At 37.9% G+C, this 26,887-nt stretch overlaps 1 protein-coding gene across 5 annotated transcripts in view; it reads left to right on the top strand.

Moving 5' to 3' along the window:
- bcar3 (BCAR3 adaptor protein, NSP family member) overlaps positions 1-26,887 on the top strand; it is an 84,513-nt gene that overhangs the window by 46,749 nt on the left and 10,877 nt on the right. For 3 of the 5 annotated variants that reach the window (XM_032571141.1, XM_032571142.1, XM_032571143.1), the window contains 3 exons: positions 7,629-7,671; positions 24,431-24,559; positions 26,381-26,506. In XM_032571141.1, coding sequence (XP_032427032.1) covers positions 7,629-7,671; positions 24,431-24,559; positions 26,381-26,506 — 298 coding nt within the window. Of the gene's footprint in view, positions 1-7,628; positions 7,672-17,593; positions 17,792-22,675; positions 22,851-24,430; positions 24,560-26,380; positions 26,507-26,887 lie in introns of those variants that run through there. The other 2 variants (XM_032571144.1, XM_032571145.1) reach the window with 2 other exon arrangements.

Here is a 26,887-nt window from a genome sequence, read left to right as displayed (position 1 = left end):
TTATTTGTTTTGTTTTAAAAAATTATGCACAGAAGAACACTGAACATTGTCAAAATAAGACAAAACTAACTTACAAGTAACTTTTAAGCAAGACAGGAACTTGTTTTGAGTCAACAATTACTTAATATGAAAAAGTGCTAGTTTTACTGGCAGATTATTTCACTTCTTTCACAAGTGACAGGCCTTGCGCCGTTACCTAGCAACCCCAGCCAAGTCCAGCCCGTTACCTAGCAAACCCCAGCCAAGTCCAGCCCGTTACCTAGCAACCCAGTTCTAGTTCCACTGGCAGATTATTTCACTTCAAACGAGACATTTTTCCATGTTTTAGTGAAATAATGTCCCACTGGAACAAATACTTTTTCATCAATATTAGGGAATTATTCACATCAAACAAGCTCCTATTTATTGCTGAAAAGTTGCTTGTATGTTGGTTTTGCCTTATTTCAAATGTACTAAGATATTTACATTAGAAACTTGAGAAAAATACTTGGTGAGATTTTTTTTTTTTTTTTAATACTTATTTTTTATTGAACATTTCTGAACACATACAGTGGAGAGGTATCAATACATTCAACTTCATATACAATGTTGGACAACCGTGTCCATATTTAGCTGGATACAACAATGGCATTCTCCTTGCGTCTGTAGTCGCTCCATTTTTCCCATTTAACAACAAACTTGTCCTCCTGCAATCTTAGTCTATATGTGATTTTCTCCATTACGAAAATCTCTTCCACAATGCTCAGCCACTGCTCCACTGCAGGAGGGTCTCGTCTATACCATAATTTTGTGATGGTTTTCCTTGATGCTGAAAGTAATATTTTTAACAGATATTCATCATCCTTTTGAATTACATCGTGTGTGAGGCATCCCAGGTAGAGTGTTTTACATGATCTGGGTATTCCATATCCCAATATGTTTTTCAAGATAAGGCTAACATTATGCCAGTATGTAGTTAGCTTTTGACAAGACCAGAATATGTGTGTATGGCCTACATCAGTCTGGCCACAGAGTCTCCAGCATGGTTGTGAACTGGATACCATCCCGGACCTGATCTTTGGTGTTATAAAAAATCTAATCATGTTTTTCCAATTAAATTTCCTCCACACACGGGAGCAGGTGGCCGTGCACTGCACTTTACAAATATTAAACCATCCCTTCTCGCTTATATGCTCCTTCAATTCGTCCTCCCATTTTTCTTTAATGTACATAGTAGATGTCTTCCTGCCTGCCATCAGTCCCTGGTATAGTGCTGAAATAACCCGCAATTTATTCCCCTCGTAGGCCTTATGAAATATCTCTATTATTTTACTTACGTTGGTTTTTATCTCTTTCTCATAATAATCTTTTATTTGCAGGTATCTATACTGGTCTTGATCCTCCAGCTCATATTTTCCCTTTAAGCTATTAAAGCTCAGCAGATTGCCCTTTTCAGTTAATTTACATATTGCTGTGGCACCTTTATTTGCCCATTGTTTGAAGCCTGTACCATAAATACCTGGTTTAAACCTCGGGTCCCAAGCAAACCAGCTCAAACTCCTTGTTTCTTTCTCTAAATTGTATTTATCAATTACTGTGTTCCATATTTCAATCGTAGTTTGAGTTATTGAATCTAGCTTATTGCTTAGTTTGCCTAAGAGTATTTTATGTGCTATTAAATTTTTAACTTCTATGTCTTTTCTACTTATTTCCAGATTTTTCCATTTTGAAACATAGTCATCACTGCACCAACATACCAGAGGTCTAATTTGTGCGGCCCAGAAATATTCTTTTAGGGCTGGTAAACCCAGGCCTCCTTTATCTTTTGGGAGCTGAAGTGTTTTATATCTGACCCTAGGTTTCTTCCCATTCCATATAAACCTTGAAATCCATCTGTCCCATTCTACAAATTGTTTTTGCGGGATAATCAGTGGCAGGGACTGAAACAGGTATAACAGTCGTGGTAAAATATTTATTTTAATTATCTCCACTCTAGAGCTGAGATCCAAGCCAATGTCCATCCATCGCCCCAGGTCTTTCTTAATATTGTGGTTTATTTCTAAATAATTTGCATCATAGAGTTTGTCAATTGTTTTGGTTATGTTTACCCCCAAATATTTTATAGATTTTTCATTCCACTTAAGTTTGTAGGTATCCCTTATTTTCTGCTGCGGGGAGTAATTTATTGTTAGGATCTGTGTTTTTTCCACATTAATTTTGTATCCAGAGAATTTCCCATACTCCTCAAGCAAACTTACTGTTTTTAAAAACATTTCATTTGGGTTTTTTAGATAAATCAAAATGTCATCTGCAAACAACCCTATTTTATGTTCTTCCCCTCCTATTTCCACTCCTTTCATTTCCTCTTCCTGCCTAATCATCTGAGCTAGTGGCTCTATAAACAGTGCAAAAATAAATGAGGTCATATAACAATGAATTGAAACAGATTTTTTTAGTTAATTTGCAGTGTTTGTTGCTGGAACAGTTACCTTGAGATACTTGAAAAGTGCTTGAATTTTAACAGCTCAATGTCTTCTCTTGTATGAAGTAAATAAAACTTGGTAATTTAGTTTAAGAGAAATACTCCACCTCCCATTTGAAGGATGGAAACCCGCTGACCCCTAGAGGCGGTCTGCAGGTACTGCATGCAGCTGTTGGGCTTTGCATCCGCTGCCAGCCTGAAGCCAGCTGTGGTCATGCTGAGAGCCGTGCGGTGAGCGGCAAAGAACAACAGTAGCCAGAAAAAGATTGTGGTGAGCTCTTCATGCTTCAGCCAGTCCCTGCTCTTTATTTTCATCCTCTTCCTCGCCTCGGCTCGTTCAGCTGGTCCTTTCTGCTGCTGATTGCAGATTGTTCTTGTGGTTGTAGAAGCAGGAAAATTCAGCGTTGCTTGTTGTTTTTAGCACGAAAAAGAAATACTGATATAGCAGTGGTCAGTTTGTCTAGTCTGAAAAGTCTTGGCTGAACCATTTTGCACATACTTTGGTTTAACTTCTACAGAGAAAATCACTCACCTGAAAAACAGTTTCATTACGGCGCTGCTTCAGAATAAACCCAGAGTTGGGTATTAATGTATTAATGTAAGTATTAACTACTTACATTTACTTGAGTAACTTTATTGAAAAGAACATTTTTTTAGGAGTGTTTTTCCTACACTGTACTTTTTTATTTCTACTTTAGTAATTTTATTTGAAGTATTTCTGCTCTGACTTGAGTAAAAGTTCTGGATTTTCTTCCCACTGAATGAAAAACAAACATGTTTTAACCAAAAATTCACCAGACACAGACACACCCCTTCAGTTTCTGTTAAAGTTTCATCAGTTTTTTATTGAAAGAAACAGATTTAGAAACATTTTATTTTGCCTGATTTTCTCATTTTTTTGTTCCTTATATGGATTATTGTCATTTTGGTTTTTAAATACCAAAATTTCCACTTAACTTCTCTACTACTCAGCATCTGAGTTAATGTCTTGGATGACAGCTTTCTTCTCTTACTTGAGTATAATTTTTTATCCCCACCTCGGGTTAAAGTCGACCTTTTGACTTTTGCAGATTCACATGGGGAGGTAACAGAGGGAATTTCCCTCATTTGAGAAGATTCATTTTGAGGGATTTCAGTGGGTGTTGTCTGTCCAGGGTGATTTCCACGCTACAGTCACGCTGGTTGATGTGGTCAGGGTTTCGGGTCTCACAGGAGTCCAGCAGAGCGGCACACAAACGGCGACGCCAAGAAATAAAAAACATCTCCTTCACTGTTACTGAGATAAAAACACCTGCCGTGTCACAGTACAGTCTCACAATGAACGTTGATAGCTGCAGCGGCAGGAACGGGGAAGCCGGTCACAGCTGATGGAGGGAACTAAAAATATCCTCCAGCCCTGGGAGAAAAACGATTAAAAATATGGGTGGAGGTTCACCATTTAGCTGGGAAACAACCTCAAACAGAAAGCCTGACAGTTTTTCAGCAACATATTTAGCAGCGCATACACAAGGGTGATTGACAGCGCTATGACCCTCCTCCTGGCTCTGAATGGTTTAGTTTTGCAGATTCCTATAGTAGCTCGGCGAGGAAGTAAATTCATTTTTCCACTGATTATCTGTCTTGTAGAATACTTTCACAACTTGGTGACAGTTTTAACAGATTCTGTTTAAATAAAAAAAAACTTTTAAAATAAAATTTACATTTTGTAGCTTTAAAGAAGTTCAGCAGCAATTCTGATGAATTGTAGTTGTACGAAGGATTGACTGTGGCAACCAAGCCACACTTTGTGTCACATTAATTTCCTTCCACTTCACAACCAAATGTTGTTTTATTACATAAAAACCCAATAAAATACATTGTTTATGGTTGTACTGTGACAAAATCTAAACACAAAAATTAAGGTGTATGGATACTTTTGCAAACTGCTGTAAGAAGATCAGCATTTTCCAACTTTCAGCGATTGTGCAGGACGTTTTGGCAGACAATCACCAAAACCACAAGCAGCCAGCGCGGCCTGGGCTCAGGGGACAGCGCCGTGTCTTTCTGCTGATATGCTGCAGGGCGTGTCGGGACACGCTCTGATCTCTAGACCTGCAATAGGATCAGCTTCCTCATCTTTTGGTGCAGATCTTGAAAGCCGCCTGAGAGGCTGAGCAATCTGCGGTGAATAAACGGCTACAGTCTGTTGTGAATGGGCCCCTCTGTGCTAAATCCTGCTCATTATGTGGAGCTATATTGAACTAAGAGGGGCTGGGGGATAAACATATCTGGTTTGGTAAGAAATGAGCTGTGCTGATATTCCCGTGGGAACAGCATTCCAAGCCGAGGGGATCTGAACTAGCAACCTTCCCAATGTAGTGGCGGATCTGAGCTGATTACGGCTTTCACTGAGCCCCTTGCAGTCTCCAGTAGAGAAAGCTGCAGTAATACTCCAAATACATTCATAACAGGCTAAAATGTTTCAACTGTCAAGAAAAAATATGAGCGAAATACACCAGGAAGTTGTTTTAATCCCACTGCAGAAACACACAATCTTACCAAGAGGTTTAGGTTTAGTTTCTACTGCAAATATTGTAGTAAATTTGAAATAAGAAAAAAATCACAACTAACTTTCAGGAAGATGTTGGAGCTTACTTTAAGTAAATAACTTCTTAATATTGATGGAAAACTACTAATTCCACTGGCAGATTATTTCACTCCTAACATTGGAAAAATGTTTTGCTCTACCCAGGGCTAGACGATACAACTAAAGAACTTATCATGATATTAGCGTTTCATATCAGTTTATATCACTGTCGATATTGATAATTACTTATCAGGTTTTTGTTTTAAATATCTGAAATACTGCCATCTGGTGGTGTGACTTTTCCTGTTTTTATTTACAGTTTTCACTCCCCTGTGTTGTTTCTTATTTCTAAGCATTTATAAGGCCCTATAGGCAAATCACTCAACATTTCGTTGCTAGGTAACCAAAGAATGTGTGAGTTGCTAGGTAACCAAAGAATGAGTGAGTTGCTAGGTAACCAAAGAATGAGTGAGTTGCTAGGTAACCAAAGAATGTGTGAGTTGCTAGGTAACCAAAGAATGTGTGAGTTAGTTGATTCCACCAACTTTGCTTCGCTGACTGAGAGGTTGAGCAACTAAAGACTTTCGTTTGCCTACATCCCCCAAAATGCTGTGCGGTTCTGGATCGGAGTTCAGTGAATATTTTATCAGATGTATTGTCTATTGTTATTGATTTATTTTCCAGCCCTAGTTATAAGTTAAAAAATAATCTGGCAGTGAAACTGTTACTTCTTTTGTAATCAACTTTAAAGAACTATTGACTTAAAATAAGCTGAAGTACGTTTTTTGTCCTATTTCAAGTAAGCCTATGGCAATAAGCAATGAATCACTTAATCAAATAATAAACTAAAAAGAGCTCAATAATTTCCATTTGTATGATTTATTGTTTTTCTCTCTTCTCTTTTAAACTGGATGATAAAAGTATTCAGTCTGGTGTTTTGGTCTCAACTAAACCATGTTCCAAATTATCATGCAAATGATATTTTGTCAGATTTTCTTAAATGGTCAAGGCAAATGATGGTCAGTATAATTTTCAAGTCATGAACTATTACAGTATAAATCAGATTTTACTGAACAAAGCTCCCCGTGAGAACAGGATTTTTTTCAAAAATAAAAAACTCAAAATGCACTGTTCCAAATTATTATGCACAGCAGATTTTCTAAACATTTTATGGATTATAAAGAAATGCAAACGGTCATTCTTTGAATGTGCAGCATTAAGTGGTCACATGTACTAAAATCAAAAGCTATTTCAATCAAACGGATCCTGAACCTTTAGGCTCCAGAGGCTCCAGCAGCTTCTAATAACTGTTTGCTGCTTTGTAAGGACATTTTAACAGCTGCTCTCTTAACTTGATGAATGTGTCTAACAGAAACCTTCCTCATTCTGCCTTTATCTGTACAAACCATCTTTGTTCTGAATCAGCCACAAATCTCTTCACAGTACGATAACGCTTCAGTTTTTGTTAAATATCTAATGTTTTCATATCTTGTCATACGGCACTACACTATCTGATGATTTTGGTTAGCAGAGATCCTTTCTGTTTCCCATATTGCTTGAAACCTGTGGCCTGCTTAATAATGTGGAACATCCTTCTTAAGTAGATTTCCTTTAATTGAGCTCAGCAGACAAACTAATCAACCAGCTCTCTGAAATTAATTATAGTGATTCAAAGAGCCCTGACACACAAAACCATCTATACATTTAATAGCAACACAAAATATTTAATCTTTATGACACTTGAATTCGATTTGCATAATAATTTGGAACATGGTGTTGATCCTTTTTTTGAAGGACAGTTCTGTTTACAGACTTTGTAATTAATTTTGTTTATTGATTATGTTGGTTTGGTTTCTTTATTTTGGATATTTAAAATGTCTTCCAGTTCCAGTGTTAAATGTTCACTAGAATTTCAAGTTCATTGATCTTTGAGAAATATTTCATGTATTATTATTACCTTTGTACTACTTTAAAATAAACTCAAAACAACAATATTATTGTTTATGGCTATAACTTTTTATCTTCCAGCAAAATGTGTATTTTTTTATTTTCTCTTCAAACTAGACCAAGAACACTTTGTGTTTTTGCAGTGTGGGTGATTTAAACTGCTCCAAGATAAAACTGCTGCTAAATGGGTTGTTTTTAATGCAGTTTTTAGATGAAAACTCTACTAAAAGCTGGTGCTTCTGCTTAAAGTGTGTGTGTTTGTGTGCTGTAACCTCTGTGTGAAAGTGCCAGCGGCGTACGAACAGTAGGCGTGCGGCTGTGATGCGTGTCACTGTGGGGGAGGAGTGAGAGGCGGTCGGACGTGTTTACCGCTCAGAGGACGGACCAGAGACTCAACTTTAAACTCCACAGCCCAGATGGTTTTTGGTTTCATTTCTCTGAAACTTTATGGAAAACATTTGCAGTTTTGGGTTTTCCTAACCATGGTTTGGACATGCATGGACTCATAGAGCAGCTGTTGAAATGTTTTGGGCATCAGCCGAAGTAAAAGGAGCAACATCAGCACCAGTTAGAGTCACCTGAACCGAGCCTCCGGGTCCGACCCATCGGGATGTTTTCTCTGAACCGGACTCTCTCTCTCTCTGTGTTTCCCAGGGATCCTGTCGCCGCCCTGGATGCTGCTGTCGACTACGTTAAGGTAGGACAAAACACACATTTTATCTGGGCAGGGAAAAAAGAGGGAAATGTCTGCGGAAATTAAATGTTTGTATCAATTATTCCAAAAACGAATTCATTAACAAATTATTTCTTTTTTTTTGCAGATGAACTGTTTAAATTGATCCTTTTGGTGATTCTTTGTTTTACTGTTCAAATTGTGACTTTTTAGTGTAAATTTGGTGTAAAACTGTCTCAGTGCTGCCCTCTTTGGGTTGAACAGGGATTACTGCGGTTTCAGTTTTTGATTCTGTAATTTGGATTTTCATGCAAAGTAAACAATACTAAAAAACAAACTGTTGGCTACTTTACACACATTCCTCCCAACTTTAGTTCTAAAACATTGGCAGTAGTGTGAGTCAATGGCCATTAGTTGAATAATTTAAACTCCTGGAGGACCACAAAATTAATTTAATTAAACATTAATTCATTCATTTGATTCACAAAAATGTGTTTGTTGTGAATATTTTGTAGATTTTTTATATATAAAATCTATTTATCATTAAAGATCCAAGGGCTTTTTGGCTGTTTTTGTTTTTTTTAAAACAAAAGCAGGAAATTAAATGTTTTTTGTCATCAGATGTTTTCTACACTGCAAAAACACAAACTCTTACCGAGCAACTTTGGTCTAGTTTCTAGTGCAAAAAGCTTAGTACATACCTAAATATAAGACAAAACTAACTTACATAGGTTACGTAAATAATTCCGTAATATTGATGAAAACGAACTAGTTCCTCTGGCAGATTATTTAACTTATAATAATTTCCCCCAGGTTATTAGTGAATTAATCTGCCAGATGAAATAGGACTTTTTCATCAATATTAAGGAATTATTGACTTAAAACAAGCTCTTATTTCTTGCTGACAAGTTACTTTTCAGTTAGTTTTCTCCTTTTTCAACTCTACTCAGGATATTTGCGCTTCACCAAAAATACTTGGTAAGGTTTTGTGTTTTTGCAGTGCATTTGGTTGGTTTTACTGTTCTTTAGCTTGAGGTCAAGGACCGAGCAAAATCATTTCAAGGACCACAAATGGCCCCCAAGCCACAGTTGGGATATTAAATTATGACCTAAATGCTTCGCAGGTCACATGCGGCGCTACATGAGTTAAACCGATCACCTCTCAGTGTTCAGAGACGTTAATCCGATATCTGCTGGACGATCAGGATAATTCGCCCCTAAATCACACAATCGGACTCTCTGCTGTCGGCTTAACGCAGCTTTGAATCACAAACACACACTCACACACACACACACACACACACACACACACACCCACACACACACACACACACACTCACACACCACCTGAGTCTCAGCTTTCAGGGACAGAGAGATGATGGCACTGAAGTGATCGTTCTGTTGGCACAGCATCATTTGGCAGACATGTGATATTCTTTATGGCTTTCTGTCAAAGTATGACATACAGTTCCAGTTACATGTTCAGTTCGCAGCATTTAGTAAACTCTACATGCTAATATTTGTGATGCTAGAACACAAAACGTCTACCCAAACAACGAGTTGGCATTTAGGCTGAAAGTTCGGTAGAATCTGTTCGATTTAGGACCAAAATTGAAACATTTGTTTAATTTTTAACTGCTTTTTAAAGGATTTTTCCAAACTTGTTCCCCTCCTGGCCTGTGGGGGCGCTGCACCAAAAGCCACTGAGTGAAACGACACAAAAACCTCAGAAGACACTGAACACAACTTCCTTCTTCACCAAATGTAAACAGAAAAAGAGTAGCGCCATATTTTAGCGGTTGTAGGATTTCTCTCTCGTCTTTGATAAAAAACCATGAGCCATTTCTCTCACTAACGCTAACCTGGCGCGTTTTTTTTGGTTGTGTTTACCCAGAATGCCCTGTGCTGTAGTCCACTTCCTGCTTTTGGAGCGGTCTCTGGTCCTCTTGGTATTCACATATGCGTTCAAACCGAACCAGAGGTTTGTAGGCGGACCAGAGTTAAAATCTTTGATTTCTCCTCCCACTGATTAAATGAACAAATTAAAGGTTGGAATTTTCTAGATTTTTTCATTTTAATGTAATAAAATAGAAAATAATTGAATGTAATTATAGATGCACCAATCCGATATTATAACATCTGTATCAGTCCTGATATGGAAACCATTGTCGATCGGGTATTGGTGACTCTGTGCCTGAACTGTCAATGTAGATCTATTCTGTCTAGTTCTATGCTTCGTGCTCTGAGCTTTATTATTTATTTTACGTTGTATCCAGAATTTCTAGCTGTACTTTCTGAACCGTTAGTTGTAGTTTATTTTTACATATTAGGTAGTGAACCTTTTGATTTAGTCAGTTTTAGTTTGTTGTTTCTGTTACTTTGACTCTTCTACTCCTGACTGAACAAGTTAAAGTTGTTTTACATGTTTGCAGCTTGTGAAGCTGTTTGTGTGTTTGAGTGAGCTGTACTGGTGCAGAGTTATCAAATGTGTGTCTGTGTTTAAAAAAAGAAACGTTTTAAGTAAATTTAGTGCAGTTTTTCTGTCTCAGATCGGTGTTGAAACCTCAGATATCGGCATCGAAAGTGAAAAAAGTGGATCGGTGCATCCTTACTGCATCAGTATTTTATCAAAACACTTTCCTAACTGCACAGATGCTGGATGATTTTTTTTATTTTTAACACTTTGGTGTCTCACCACCTGACCCTTGAACCATCTTCATCACTCCATCGTCATCATTCCCTCCGTCTGTTGGCTCGTATGCGTGATGCTGCCACCTGAGTGTGAAAAGCAAACCCAGTTCTTCTCACTGGTCAAACTGGGGCTGTGAGTCAGTGGTGTTTGTGTGCTAGCTGCTTATCCAGCCACTGTATCCGTTGTGTTGCATAATAGGTGTGAAAATGTGGCTGCCAGCTCTGCCCTGCAGCTCCAGGTGTGTTTGTGGTTTTTTGTTTTTTTTAAAGCAGCTGGAAACGGACAGGTGAGCCACCGACAGCGACGTAAAACATGCAACATGTGATTATGAATGGATGTTTTCAATGCAAGGAAAGTCATTTTCACAGAACATTTGCCTTAAAGCATCTAGGACTGAAACGATTAATTGTGATTAATCGTTTATTAAAATAATTTAATAATTGATTGTTAGTAGCAGCCGTAGATTAACTGGATTAAAATTGGATTGGAACCTCATTGAGAAATAAACTAATAACCTGCTCCAACATGACTGCTTAGCTAGATAAATATAGAACTGAATCAATTAATCATGATTAATTAATTATTGAAATAAGCGTCAGCTAATTTAATAATTGATTAATTGTTAACTGGATTATACAGACTCACAAAAAGAGCATTTTGCGAAAAAACCAAACATTCTGAGCAGCAACTGAATCAAAACTGTACAAAAATATATACAAATATATACAAATATATATATACACATGTTTCATCTAAGATTAAAAAATCCTTTGATTAAAATTCTGCTTTTGAGGTTCTGCTATTATAAATATTATGACTGAAAGTTGAATTCTGCATTCAAGAGGATAAATCTGGGAATAATGTTAGACTATAGGTTGTTTTTTTTTTTAGCTGCAGATATCATAGACTAATGCTACGTTTTTCCATTTTAGGCAATAAAATGTTAATTTCCTCATTAAAAAATAAATTTTATTATTTGTTTTCTTTTAATATATTTCTAACATTAGATAAAAGTTTCAGTGGTGAAATAAAAACTTTGCAGAATGTGTCAATATTTGATCCGATTAATCATCAGAATAATCGATTCCTAAAATAATCTTTATCGCAATATAACTGCTCTTGAATTTCTGAAGATTTTAGATGCTAAAACCTGCTTTTTATCTGATTAGCTTATTCCCATCGTCAAATGTAAAAGAAGTTTGTCCGTACAGTAACTTTTAAAAATCTCTGCATGAATATTTTCAGATAATTTTGAGATTTTTGGGGCTTTCCAGTAGTTTAAAGGGAAAATGTCATTTAGTGAATTAAGACATCAAAAAGCACTGGAATGAGTCGTTTCTACTCAGGAAGAAACGACACTATGTGGTTATTGTCAGTGTTCATCCTCAGTTAAATTACTGTTTTATCCGGTAATGAGCAGCTGGGGGAAGCATGACGGCCTTTCATGACAAGTTGATTTATTGGTTTCTTCACGATTCTTCTCTTTTCTCCCACTTTTGCTTATTCTCTTTCATTCCCAGTCAGAGTTGAAAGCAGCTCTGCAGCTTTAGAGCTTTAGAAAACAATAATGCTCTCTGTGCACAAATATGCAAGTGTGTGTGTGTGTGTGTGTGTGTGTGTGTTGTCTCAGGTTGCAGCAGCGCACAAAGAGAAACTAATATACACACAAACTGCAACAGAACAGCTACATTACAATTTATCTCAGTTTGCAGCTCAAATAAATACCCAGATTCTTCCGTACGAAACTCAGTTTCTATTTCAAGGTTGACTGACAGTTTTGCGGGAGGGCGCCATCTGGTGGCCGTGTGGAGGTACTACCAAACTGTCAGAGCGCGTCTGGTTTAACCTTCAGTCTCGGTATCAAACATCCACTGCTGGGATTTATTGCTTTAATTTCGTAATGGAGCAAGACTTTAAGCTGTAAGTGGAGACCAAAATGATTATTATTCAGCTCCACCAACGAGTTTGTGGTGGATCTGAGCTGATCAATTAAATCTACAGATAGATGAGTTTTATAAGATCTCTTATTAAATTCTGAATATTATATTATCCTGATAAGTTTTTAGATTGTTTTGCCACTTTAATATTTATTTAAACCAGAATTTGTTCAAACTTCAGACTTAAGAGGAAAAGAAGTCGTTAAATCGTTGTCAGCAATATTTCCAAATCTGTTCACATTGTGTGGTTAAAAAAAAAAAAGCTTGTGTATTTAAATATTTTTAAGTTTACTTATTTCACAAAGATCTGTACAGTAGACATCCAGATAAGAAGTAAAGCAAGTGTGGGCGCATTTCTGCTAATCTACCAAAAGTGGAGCTAATTTTACTTTTAGCATTTTTGATAACTTTGAAAACATTTAGCGCGCTTAGCTTCCCCTACATTGAATTTTTCTAAAATGCTAGTTTGCTTTGTAGTTTTGTATAGAAATAGTGTTTTAGCATTTCACTAATAAGTATCATAGCGTTTTAGCATTAGCAAAGCTAATGTTTATAATTACTACAATAAGGTTAGTGCAACTAACGTTTTAGTTAGCAGAACCCACCACTGACCAAAAACAAAGAATAAAAATCTAAATTTTTCTTTATGAAGTGGGTTTTTTGCATTAAAATGTAATTATTTTTGATTTGCAACATAATATTTTGGGGGTTTTGTCCAGTCGTTTTGCTCAGGTTAAACCACTGACATAAAAACACGACTTCATTTTGACTTTTAGTTCTCAGTCTTTATTTTTAAAATATTTCCCCCCCAAAATAAAATAATTGCAGAATATATTCTCTTCTTCAAAGAGTTTGTAGTGAAAGGATAAATGGATAATCTGGGCCACATTTGATAGATTTTGTAAACTATTTTCTGAAACGTTGTGATGTCTCCAAACAAACAATATTACCTTACTGACCATAACTACATGAGCACCCAGTTGAATTAAATTATTTAAATATATTTTACTTTTTGTGTGTTTTTCCCTCTTATACTTTAGGAATAAACATAAATCCACCAGCAGGGAGTTTTGTCTGCAGCGTTCCTGTTTGTGTGTCGTAGTTTTGTTTACTTTGAGTTGGAAAATCTGAACTATTTCCGGATATAGTTCAGATATGTGATGTAACTGTTCCAGTAACTGCAGTGACATTTCTGCTGACAGTGTGAGGTCGAGTTACAGCGACGTTACGAGTCAGTGACTCATCACAACCATCACAGGAGCCTGATGAACGCCGCCGCCGCCGCCGGCTTCAGGCCGACGCTGATACTGGATTATGATATAATGCTTTGATGACTCACAGCAGTCTGGATTTACAGAAATACAAACTACCTGCCTGAAGCATCTTGGCATTAAACATCGTGTATTTACTGATTTTACTTTGCTAACTAATCTGTCCTGCTGCTTTTAAAACAGTTGTTCTTACTTAAAAAAGGTATGCAAACTCTTTCCCACAAAATGTTTTAGTTTGCATTAAAATAACTATTAGCTAAGCTAACAGAGCAGGTGGTAGATTAGCTACCGCTGCTATTAGCTAAGCTAACAGAGCAGGTGGTAGATTAGCTACCGCTGCTATTAGCTAAGCTAACACAGCAGGTGGTAGATTAGCTACCGCTGCTATTAGCTAAGCTAACAGAGCAGGTGGTAGATTAGCTACCGCTGCTATTAGCTAAGCTAACAGAGCAGGTGGTAGATTAGCTACCGCTGCTATTAGCTAAGCTAACACAGCAGGTGGTAGATTAGCTACCGCTGCTATTAGCTAAGCTAACACAGCAGGTGGTAGATTAGCTACCGCTGCTATTAGCTAAGCTAACAGAGCAGGTGGTAGATTAGCTACCGCTGCTATTAGCTAAGTTAACACACCAGGTGGTAGATTAGCTACCGCTGCTATTAGCTAAGCTAACAGAGCAGGTGGTAGATTAGCTACCACTGCTATTAGCTAAGCTAACACACCAGGTGATAGATTAGCTACCGCTGCTATTAGCTAAGCTAACAGAGCAGGTGGTAGATTAGCTACCGCTGCTACTAGCTAAGCTAACACACCAGGTGGTAGATTAGCTACCGCTGCTATTAGCTAAGCTAACACAGCAGGTGGTAGATTAGCTACTGCTGCTATTAGCTAAGTTAACACAGCAGGTGGTAGATTAGCTACCGCTGCTATTAGCTAAGCTAAGCTAGCCAGAGTTTACGTCGCCTTTTTTTATTTTTTAACTGAACCAGAACACAGAATTCTGCTGCACATCTACATGTCAAGGTTGTCATTGTCAAGCTAGCATAACTGACCCTTTTCCCTGATCTTGTTTTTTTTTTAATTAAAACTTTTTCCTGACCTTATCTGGTTGTCATAGTGTTGACAATTAGTAGCAAAACACTGCGTCCTTTCTGGCGTACGTTTAAACCTTAAACTTTAAGGTTTAGCGCGTTATGTTTGACAACTTGACAGCTAAAACCAGAGGTTGTCATCATATGGGAGAGGTTTTTTATCTTACCCAAAAATTCACTGGAGTTTCATTGTTAGCAAATATGACCAAAGTCAAGTTTTCTTTTCCAATGTAATGCAACACTACAATTTACAGCGCTCTCTTTTTCCATTAATATGATACAAAATGGAAGAAACTTCCCAATTTCTCCAGCTAGAGGCAGAAACAGCTTCGTTTCCCTCAGTCCCTTCATCAGAAACAACCAACATATAGAAATAGAAAGATTTGAGTCGATTCCCGTCCCTCCGATGCATTCCTGGACCGTTGGATATGTGTATTTTAAGGTGTACATTCAGCCAAGCTGGTGATTTGGGGCTGCTGTGGTCAACAGTGGGGTGTGTGTGTGCGTGTGTGTGTGTGCGTGTGTGTGTGTGTGTGTGTGTGTGTTGTGTCCCGGAGAATGTTGGACATGCATTTCCTTCCTGTATCGTCGGAGAGTTCACGCTGTAATTAGAGTGGGAATATTCCCCCGGCTCGGGTGTCTCCCTCTGTGTTTGTCGGTAGAAACGTCGTCTTGTTTCGCTGCGTTTTGAATTTCCATCTCTGTTGCTTCGCCGTCCATTTGCAGCGAGTTTGGTGGGAAAGTTGGGGCTGTAATTGCTCAGCAGTGATTTAGTCATAGCTGTTCATCAGGGCAGAAAGGGAGAGAGGGACGTTTGATCTCACTTTGAAAACTTTTTCTGGGCTATTTTCAAAACACAAGAGCTGAGTCATTTTCTAAAAGAGTACAGAAAGATCTAAACTAAAAGATCTTAAAATACATTTCTCAAAAGAGAAAAACGGTCTTTGTTATTTATATCTAATAGCTAAAAGCTGAAAAGTTCAGGGTTTTCCTGCTTCTTTCTGATCTCAACTCTTTTTGAATTGTCTGCACTTTGCATGTACAGGGAGTTGGAGGAGATGGAGGCCTATTTCAAGTTCCGTAAATCTCTTTCTGTGAAATGTGAAAAAACAAAAAACATTTTTTCAGTGGCAGCATTTCCATTAAAGCTGCAGCATTTAACTTCTATAAAAAATCATTTTTACATATTTGTTAAAAGTGTCCAATTGTTTTGTGACAGATAATCTGTGAAATGATTGACTGCCGATTGATTGTCATCTAAAGAAATGCAACAGTCCTGACCAAAAACAACCAATCAGAGCCCCGAGGCGGGCCTAGCGCTGTCAATCAGCCTTATGTAGTCGCTACTAAATGCTAACGGTGGAGAAATGGCTTACCGTTCCAGAAAAACTGTTTATTCGCTGTCATTGGTGGTCTTGCTAACTAGCCTTAGCATTCACAACATGCTATGCTAGCTGCAGTATAACAGAGAGCAAGAGGGAAGTGGAATGAGCAGCGGCATCCCACTTGTAATTGACAGCACTAAGCCCCGCCCTCTGGCTCTGATTGGTTGTTTCTAGTTAGCACTGGGATAACGTAGAAGAGATCACACCGAACAGTTTTAATAAATATGTAAAAAAGAAAATATTTTTTATATATATAAAAGTTAAATACTGCAGCTTTAACAAGAAATGAAATTTAAATCACGTGAAGAAGCTTCTTCATGCGATAAGTCAATAAAAACCACAGCAGTGACAGATGTAAACAGTTACATTAAATATATTTTTAATTCCAGCTGCAAAAACAATGTGAATCAAGGAAAAGTTTTCTGGTTTTCATTATGATTTACTGATTCATTTATGGTAAAACAATCCTAAAACCAACTTCTGGACCTCAGAAAGGCCTACTACTAAATTAAGTACGTAATTATTTATTTTTTCTGAAATGGGACTTAAATTACATTTAGACATTTTAAGTTTGTATATTCAGTCAACTTTTTATTTTATTTACTAAATGCTATTTTATTTTCTGGAGAAATACACAAGTGACATTTATTTGTTAAATTTGTTGTTATTGATGAATTAATAGTGTAATTTGTGCTGAGGCAAAACTCCAAGGCTGAGGCGTTTACCTTCCCCGCAAGATTTTTACTCATTAAAATATAAATGTTTCATTCATCTAATGTCGCACATTAGTCAGTAATTAATCATTCGTTCTTTTTCTTGTTTGTCGTCCTCCGTTCTTTTTTCTCTCTTCTTTTATTTTATTCTTCAGGGTGTTAGAAATGTTTCTGATTGTCACTGAAAACTGATTTATAATGCTACTAACTTAAAGCAGCTTTTTTCTGTTTGCAGTTATAAATACTTTTACTCATAATCCTTTGAAGATGCACTGATCTCCTTAACTTTGGGAGATCGGCCGATATTTGCATGTGAAGCCGATCTTATCCACCGATCTTATTTATCTTAGAAACGGTCTAAAAACCATCTTCTTCTTCTTCTTCTTCTCTTCCATTAGAGAGATTTTATTGACAGACTGGTCCACCAGACCAGTTCACAAATGTTGCCAACTCAGCGACTTTCTTACTACGACGTTTTAGGCAACAACAAAAAAATAGAATTGGCCAAAAAACTTCAGTCAGTGCATCCCTCTGCTTATGAATTTTACAACTTTACATTTTGAAAACAGTTGATATAACAAAGCTGTGATCTGGGATCATTTCAGCTGCTTAGTAAGTAAAAAAAGGACTTTTGTGCAGTGCAGCTTTTTTTGTCCTGCCATGTTTTTTCCAGAGGAGATGAGGGAGATTTGCCACCGGGCCACTCCCAGGCGATCCACACTCGGCTGGATCAAACCTCACCACACGGTCGTTTCTCTGCTGCACACGAGGCCCAGAGGGGGCGGGGCTTAGAGGGGAAAAAGTGATGTAAAGGATGAGTGGAGCAGAGCGAGAGTTCACTCTGCAGGGGACTGTGGAGCAGAGAGATCCAGGGTCTCTGCCATGGAGGTTTCTCTGCAATTTGCTCGTTCGAGTTGAGTTTTTAGTTTTCAGAAACCGGAAACGTTTCCGTCTGTTTGGTTGCATTTTGGAAACGGTTGTGATGACGGAGCGATGCAACTTGAAGGCTCTGACAGCGGCTCTGTGTTGCTTCTACCACAGGAACTCGGTCATCAAGGTGAGACGAGCTTCTGCTTCTTCATCAGAAGAAAAAATCTTCTTTCTGAAGCTCCTTTGATCACTGGTTGCTGTTTATAGCAGACCACAGGAAACTGACCGGTCCACTTAAAGCAGGGGTCCAAAGTGCGGCTCGCGGGCCATTTGTGGCCGTTGGAGTGATTTTTGTGTGGCCCCCAAATGCAAATCAAGAATTAAGCAAATTTTGTGCAAATGCAAACTTTATATTGGTGATCAGGGTACAATTATAATCAGTTAGATTTTCTTGCAGTAGAAAATGTTGAGTACAACAAAAAGTATTTGTCTTTTTATAACCAAACTTTTATAATAGAGAATTTAACTGAAAAATCAACTGTGTTGTGCCTAAATCAGCCTAAATCAACTTGGATTTAGCATTTTAGCTAAACATGTCAGCCATGTTTAATAGTTAAACACGGCTAATATACATATTAGCCGTGTTTAAGAACCATTTTAAATATTGCATATTTAAAATGGCTAAAGTTTAACGTTTAAACATTGGGCACATTTAATATGTAAACATTAAACATGGCTAATGTTTAGCTACATGGCTAATGTTTAACCACATGGCTAATTACTAGCCATGTTTAATATTTAATTTATTAAACTTGGCTAAATATAGCAAATGTTTTTGAAAGAAAGTGACTCAAATATTTTTCTTGTAACTGAATAAATTTGTTCTTCAAGCCCAAAATGATTTGAAAACCAGATGAAATTTTCTTTAATGCAGAAAATGTTGAAGTCTTGAATCTATAAAGAATAAAATCCATTTCATCACGCTGGATAACTGGTTCTGGGATGCTAACAACATGCTAGCTAAAGTTAAGATGACAAGATAAATGCCAGTAACCATGGTAACCAGTTTAAATGCGGCCCGGCTCTTTCTGCAGTCAAGTAGCGTGTCCATCCGCCGTGTTTACAAACAAATAGTCCGTCTGTCTGTCTTGTTGCAACTTAATGAAGGTGAAACCAGAAGTCATTGGTCAGACTTTGTGTTTCTGCAGCGTCCGTCTCTCTGTCCTGCGGACAACAGGGAGGGAAATCTGATCACGCTGAATGCTCCTTCTCTTTCTGAACACTGCGCTCTTATTGCCGGGACCAGACGACCCGCATGAAACCCGCCTGTGTGACTGTCTGGCTCAGAGTGTGAGATACATGTTGACCTCATCTGTAACGGCCGCTGGCGGACAGACGAGGCAGTGTGCCGGGATGAGCCGGAGCTGACGGCCGGCGGCCGGCGCTGCGTGACGTCAGTGAGATGTATAAACGTCACTGAGTCAGTGGGTGAAGTCTGGCTGTGCAGCAGCTTCTGTTGGGTTCGGTTCTATCAGATACACCTGTGGTTACAGCAGAAATGAAGGAAAACAGATTTTATTCTGCAACATGAGGTCAGATTACCAGAGGAAACTCACAGATAAGTTTCTGTTACGTTAAAGCGGCGAGATTATGCTTTTAAATCTTTCTTTTCCACATTTAAAGGTGCTGTACGCAACTTTTATTTTAGGAAAAATGTTTTTTTGCATATTTATTGTCATGAGAGAGAGTGATTGACAGCGCTAAGACCCGCCCCCTGCCTCTGATTGGATGTTAGACCTGGGAGGAGACAGAGGAGCTTGATTCTTTTTTTTTTTTTTTTTTTTTACAAAAAATTAAGTCACAATATAATGAGAGCTTCAACAAAGTTGTGAAAAATACATTGTCTATAAAAGTTACACACTGCAGCTTGAAGACCAAATATTTTGGGCCAAACTTGTCAAATCAAAAGTATTTTAAAAAAAAACTTTTATTTGTTGTTTTTTTTTTGTTTTGTTTTTGTTATTTACCATCGATCCAAAACATAATAATGTTTTTACATGTTTTTTTTAAAAACCATCTAGTTTTCAAACTATTTTAGGTTCTTTTGAGCAAATTTATTCTCAGTTTTAAAAACAGGTTTTGAGTCATTTCCTTTCAAAAACGTTGCTATTTTTTCCAAGTTCAATACATTAAATAAAAACTGATTTAGGTGCTGAGAGACATAAAAATATCAGATTCGATGTACGTGACCCTGTCTAGCTGTTCTGCAGTAAATACTAGTTAAAAATGTAACAGGGAACAGAGAAAACTGAAAGGAAAAAATGACCCAAAGATGATCTACTCAGCAGTGGAGAGACTAAGTTCAGCTTTCCTAGCGACTGTAAATACACAACAAAATGCATTTAAAGGCTAAAAAATGTAATTTTTTATGACGTTTTTGAGAATCTGATGGTAAAAGTAGAAAATATTTGAATAAAACCAGAATTAGTGGTGAAACTCAGCACCAGAGCATCACCTCCTTTGGGTTGGTATTCTTGTAGCTCTTCCACCCCGTCCTTCATCTGTGCTGCCGTTTCTCCTCGCGACCCAAACAGCCAGAGGACTTGTTCCGCTCCCTTTATGCTCCTCCGTCTGTCTCCTAGGGAGGTCGTCAGTTTTCTGTGCCTCACAAATCAAAGCTTATTCCTTTCAAACCAAAGTAAAATATCACAACAGAGATTACATGAGATGGTGGTTTCACTTCATTTACTTAAATGTTTTTTGTTGTTTTTCTGTCTGAAACTTTACACCTTATCCATCCAAGATAGAGGAATGTTGCTATAAAATTGAAACTGTCACAAAATGAAAATAACCCTGAAGATTTCTAACACTGAGGCACAAAAACCTTTCACCTGGCAGAAAGTTCATTTTTCCCACATTTTGTATGTTTGAAACCACAAACTTCAGGGATCACATGATGACATTTCTGAAAATCACCTTTCGACCCCCAACTTGACCTCTCATGACCCCTTGGGGTTCCCGCCCCCCACTTTGAGAACCTCTTCTCTAACAAACCTGTGAGGCTTTCAGAGTAAAGGACAAGGATGTGGAAAAGCTCAAGAGGTTTGAAAACTGAAACTGTTAGTTGGAGTTATTTTCATTTAAATCTTTTTTATTTAAAAAAGAAACAGAATCATCGTCTTGATGTGAAGTTTATTTAACAAAAAGAATAAATAAATAAAAACGCATTTCCTGTGGAAATAAACTATGAAATATGTGTTTATAATACATAAGAGGTGACAGTGGCAGAGCACTAAAAAAATTAACTCCAGTAAGAGCAGAGATGCATCAAAACAAAACTAGAGCTACTCCTAAAAATACATTTTTTTCAAAAAACTTTGCTCCAGTAAATGTAACTGAATAATTGTCACTAGTTTCTATCATCTTGGTGTTCAGAGATGATTCCTCTGCAGCTGAGGAGTAAAATACTTCCTGGTTTAATCACAGGAAGCTTCAGGTAAACAGGAAGTCCCTGATGGTCGATCCACAGTCATTTAGTCTCATCAGCTTTGATCAGGATTGTCCAATTACTGTCCTTAAAGGGCCGGCGCCCCTCATGCTTTAGATGTTTCACTGCTTCAGCACAAACAAACTCCTTCAAGCTTCTCAGAAGTAAAAAAAAAAAAAAGTTGTTTCACGTTCACAACGAGAAGGTTCCGCTGAATAATCAAAAATATCTTTTTCTTTGTATTTCTGTTTTTGCATCACCTCTGGGAAATCATTAGGAAACTTTTCAACAATTGACAGGAAGACGAATCCTTAACGCTCCTGATGACGAAACTCTGAAAGATTTACAGTGAAAGAAGCAGAGATGAGACGTTTTAAATGACAGGATGAGGAGCCAAACGTTGGGCTGCAGTAAGAGAAGCACAACTTCAGCTTATTTAATACTGAAAAATAAGACGGACTAACATATAAAGTTACGTTAAAAATCTTTTTTAATATCTTAAGGACCAAAATGAAAATAATTTTGCTCTAGTTTCTTAGTACACTTGAAATAAGAACAAAAAATTTGTTTACAAATAACTTTTCAGCAAAATACAGAGGCTTGTTTTAAGTAAATAATTCCTTAATTTTGATGAAAAAGTTCTAGTTCCACTGGTGCCGTTACCTAGCAACCCCGGCCAAACTCAGCACGTTGCCTAGCAACCCAGTTCTAGTTCCATTATTTAATTTATAACAAGACATTCTGCCCATGTCATCGGTGAAATAATCTGCCAGTGGAACTGGAACTTTTTTAAGGAATTGTTTTTGTTAAAACAAGCTCCGATATCTTTTATGAAAAGTTACTTATAAGTTACTTTTGTCTTATTTCAAGTGTAATAAAATATTGGCTCTAGAAACTAGACCAAAACTACTTGGTAAGATTTTGTGTTTTTGCAGTGTAGAGCTGATTCTGACATCATTTGTCACTTTTAGTTGGACTTGGAGGGTAAATAAATCTGAGTTGGTTCTTTATGCTTCAGTTCATCTGTTGCAGCCTGTCAAACACTTTCAGTGTTGCTAATGTTTGTTTTTCTATCTTTTTCCTTCAATTTCTCCTTCCTGAATCCCTTTGTCCTCCTCGTTCTTCCTGCACATGAACCATCAGTGATCTTCCATTCATGACTTCATAAATACAGAGAAACGTCGACTCATGGCGTCTCTTCATTAAACAGCGAGCGCAGCTGCAGGTGGAAAGAAGTTTTTTTATTATTGTTGTGGCTGTTGCAAAAACTGGAGGCTTCACATGTGGGGGAACAATCATTAAATCAGCCAGATTATTACAAAAATAATCCATGACACTTAAGGACTGAAGCACAGAAAGAAAATAGTGAGGAACCTCTTCCTGGTTGAGGATGTGAAGCTGCTCTTATCATTCATCTGTTTCATCACATTTTTATAGATTCTCCAGAAACTTCCTGACAGAGAAAGAGAAACTCCACCTATCTCAAGCTTTGGGAGTGTTTTGCGTCACTCCCACTTGCTTTTGTTTAGGTGCGTCAGGTGGAGGTGTGTGTGGAGGCGGGCGGGCGGGCGGGCGGGGGACGTCATATGACGTCGCGCAAGGTGAGGCAGAGCGGCGGAGGGACAAAACCTCTGTGGAGGCAGACAGAGAGAGAGTGTGTGAAATGGCGTTTTATTTGTGAGCCAGCAGCGTGTGTGTCGACGTGTGTGTGTGATGAAGAGAGAAGGAGGGAACGATGCAGAGACCCAGCAGCTCTTCTGTAAGTCTGTCTGTTGTTTGGTAGAAATACTTTCCTTCCGTTTCTACTTTTACTTAAAAGTAGAAAAACCGGAATGTGTTTTGGTAGATATGCGTCTCAAATCCACAGAGGAGATGGTAGAAGGGAGAGAGTCCGAGTGTCACGTTTTGGATAAACCCAGGGGTGTCCAAACTTTTTATCATGACTCATTTTATTTTTATTGTTTTATTTTAATATGACAGAGGAGAGAAGGAGAGCTGAGGGGAAACGTACATGAAGGATCATTCCTTCACCAAAGTGCTTCACGTCATAAAATCATAAAACCGTAATCAGGTTTATTGGGAGCCGCAAACAAAACCCTAAAATAAAACGCCGTTATAAAAACCATAAAGCGTAATTATTAACAAATGTTGGAGTGGTTGATCAGAAGCGACTCTGACCAGCTCAGTTTGAGGTCTGGGTTTAAAGTGTGTCAGTGTTTCGGCTGGTTTGCAGTTTTCTGGATTTTTTTCTGGGGATGCAGAGCAGAACCAGAACCAGAAGACCTGAGAGGTCTGGACGGTTGCTATGACGACAGCTGATCTTTAAAGTATTTTACTGCCAAGCCAGTAAAATACATAAGTGATTTATAACTAACAGTTTTATTTTATTTTAAAGTTTATTCTCTGACACAAAGCGACTGGATGCTGAAACATTCGTCATTTTTCCTGGAAATGTTCCTCAGCTGACAGAAGGCCGACTTTGTAACCGTCTTTATGTGGCTCTGAAGGTTCAGGTCAGAGGTCAGCCTGATCTCTAGTTTCTAACTGAAGCTATTCTAGATCTATGGCTTTTTAAAAGCCCATCTAGGGACAAGTGCTGCAAATCAGCTGTTGCTGCTGCACTATGATGCAAACGTGGGATTGTTTTGTTCAGTTTGTCTGTCGACGTGAGTCTGTCCCTACCAATAAACTTACAATAAAAATAATTAAATATTAGCTCTACTTTGTTCATCTTAAGGTGAAAAATAAAAACTTTGGTTTTGTTTCTGTTCTGGCTCATCCACACATCGATCTGCTCTGAGCCAGTTTTTCATAAGTGTTTCTTCATCAATATTAAGGAATCATTGACTTAAAACAAGCTCCTATATCTCACTGAAAAGTTACTTGTAAGTTAATTTTGTCTTATTTCAGGAGCATTAAGATATTTGCTCTAGAAACGAGATCAAAATACTTGGGAAGGTTTTGTGTTTTTGCAGTTGCTAATGTTTTAGTAAGTGTGTGTAACGGTTTTTGTAATGTTTTCTCTTTTTTTGATGTTTATAATTGTAAAAAAAAAAAAAAAGGATAATGCGGATCCAAATTAACAAAAAAACAAACTTTAAATAAATTAAAAATCAGTTTCTTTAATGGATTTCCAAATACAAATACAAAAATACAAATTTTGTATAAACCTGAACCAAAGAAATGAACATTATTCAGTTAAAAAGTTGTTTTTGCTTTGAAAGGATTAAATCAAAGGAGTGAAACTGAAGGACCAACATTTCTGAGTGAATAAAGCTGTGAATGGATCTCTGGTAGACACAGATTTCATCTGAACGGTTCCTCCTGTTCTCCTCCCAGTTCTCCAGGGACCAGTTCATCCTGGACTGTTCGTTGGAGAAGCTCCGCAGAGAGCTGGAGGAGGAGCTGAAGATGAGCAGCGAGGAGCCCAGGAGTCACGCCTGGTACCACGGCGCGATTCCCAGACAGGTACAACACAAAAACAGAGACACTCCCTTTAAAAGTCCAGTTGGAAACCAGTTGGACCAGGCCGGGTGTTATTAGCCTGCAGCGCTGCGACTGCAGGCAGATTACTGGGTGTGTTTGGACCCCAGCAGAGGGGTTGCTCCTCCAGGCTGCCGTACAGAAAGCTTTCTGTATGCGTTTGTTTGTTGTGCTGGATAACTGTGTGAGGGAGGCTGTGTTCTCCAGGGCTGAGATGTAATCGCTTTTAATAAGCTGCTTCCTTTGGCTAAACTACCATTACACTCTAAACAAACAGCGGCCTAATTAAAGCCCTGAGTCCGGCATGAAGGTTTGTGTGTTTCTGTGGGAAAGAAAAAGAGTGAAAAGCTGCAACTGAAACAGAGAAACACAAGAAAACAGGACAAAACAAGCCTACACTGCAAAAACACAAAACCTACCAAGTCAATTTGGTTCAGTTTCTAGTTCAAATATTTAGTAAACTTAAAATAAGAGAAGACAATAACTATGAGTTTATTTTAGCTAATTAATTCCTCAATAATGATATTTGTTTCAGATTATTTCACTGAAAACATGAGGAGAATGTCTTGTTAGAAGTCAAATAATCTGCTGGTGGAACTAGACCTGGGTTGCTAGGTAACGGACTGGACTTGGCTGGGGTTGCTAGGTAACGGCACAAGGCCTGTCACTTGTGAAATAGGTTAAATAATCCGCCAGTAAAACTAATACTTTTTAAAAATCAATATTAAGGATTTATTGACTGAAAATCAGCCTCTATAACTTTCTGTAAAATCTCTTGTAAGTTAATTTTGTCTAATTTCAACAGAACTAAGATATTTGCATGAGAAACTAAACAACAATACTTGGTAAAATATTGTGTTTTTGCAGTGTAGGTGGCTGGATGGAAATAAAATTTCTACATGTATAAAATGTTCAAAAAAAAAAAACTTTTCTCAATAACACTGAACAATTTAATTTATACTTTTATTTTTAGAGACAATCTTCATAAAATCACCCTGATTATCCGCTCTCTCTCTTTCTCTCTTTCTGTCTCTCTCTGTCTCTCTCTTTCTCTCTCTCTCTCTCTTTCTGTCTCTTTCTCTCTCTCTCTGTCTCTCTCTCTCTCTCTGTCTCTCTCTCTGTCTCTCTCTCTCTCTCTCTCTGTCTCTCTCTCTCTCTCTCTGTCTCTCTCTCTCTCTCTCTCTCTCTCTCTGTCTCTCTCTCTCTCTCTCTCTCTCTCTCTCTCCTAGTAGAAACACGTTATAGTTATTTAATTTAATGCTATCATAATGCTCAGGTCTACGCATTGACACTGTAAAAATTGCTTCTTTGGGAATCAGTAATACAAAATACGATGAGTGAAATCCAGATACAAGGAAAATATTTAATTTAAGAAACTTTGCAATTCAATGTTTACATCCTGTCACATTTGGGCAAAAAGGTCTGACCTGTGTCGCCTGCTTGCTGTGTGGATCAAGTGTCGGTTACAGTTTATGTAGCAGAAAAACATCGCAAAAGCAATTTGATTTAAAGTGAAACTGAAAAACGATAGTCAGAAATTACAAAGTTAATCTGAGCCGAGGGAAACAACCAGAGCTAAATGTGTCTTTCCATCCAGACAAATTAAAGTTTAAAAACAGTGTTGAACTTGTTGACACGTCAGTGAAAAAGAAAACTAACATTTTAGAGCATGTTAGCCGTGCAGAGCAGCCGGCGCTGCGCTCATAAAACTGGTTCCAGCCACCCAGACCACCATCATCAGATTTAATGAAACGTTTGGCCTGCAAACAGACGCTGTGTGTTTGTGTAACCGCTCACGACCTGCAGGTCGCAGAGAGCCTGGTGCAGCGTGACGGAGACTTCCTGCTGCGGGATTCGCTCTCCAGCCCAGGAAGTTACGTTCTGACCTGCCAGTGGAGAAACGCCGCGCAGCACTTTAAGATCAGCAAGAAGGTACGGAGACTCAGTCCGACTTCAAGACTCGGATTTTATTATGAGATCTTTTCATGATCGCCAGCTTCCACAGCATGAAGCCATTTCATCGTTTGGGTTTTATTTTCTGTTTGACTTTGCAGGATTAAACAAACATACAAAAAACTCAAACTGTTTTAAGTCACTGGTGTCCAAATGTTTTGCACCATGGATCAGATTCCCACAGCAGGACAAACTCAGGAGCCACATTGTCTTTCCAACTAAAGACGCAACATTATTTCCTTTTTTATGTTCTCAGTGTGGGAAATGATTAGGCAACTTTTTTTCTCAACATTTTGAAACACATTTTTGGACTTTTTTTTTTTTTTTATTATCTTTTTTTACTTTTTTCCCAAAATTCTG

This window comes from Xiphophorus hellerii, chromosome 9, assembly GCF_003331165.1.
Source record: "Xiphophorus hellerii strain 12219 chromosome 9, Xiphophorus_hellerii-4.1, whole genome shotgun sequence".
Taxonomy (NCBI): Eukaryota; Metazoa; Chordata; class Actinopteri; order Cyprinodontiformes; family Poeciliidae; genus Xiphophorus; species Xiphophorus hellerii.
This window is presented reverse-complemented; position numbering and strand designations above follow the sequence as displayed.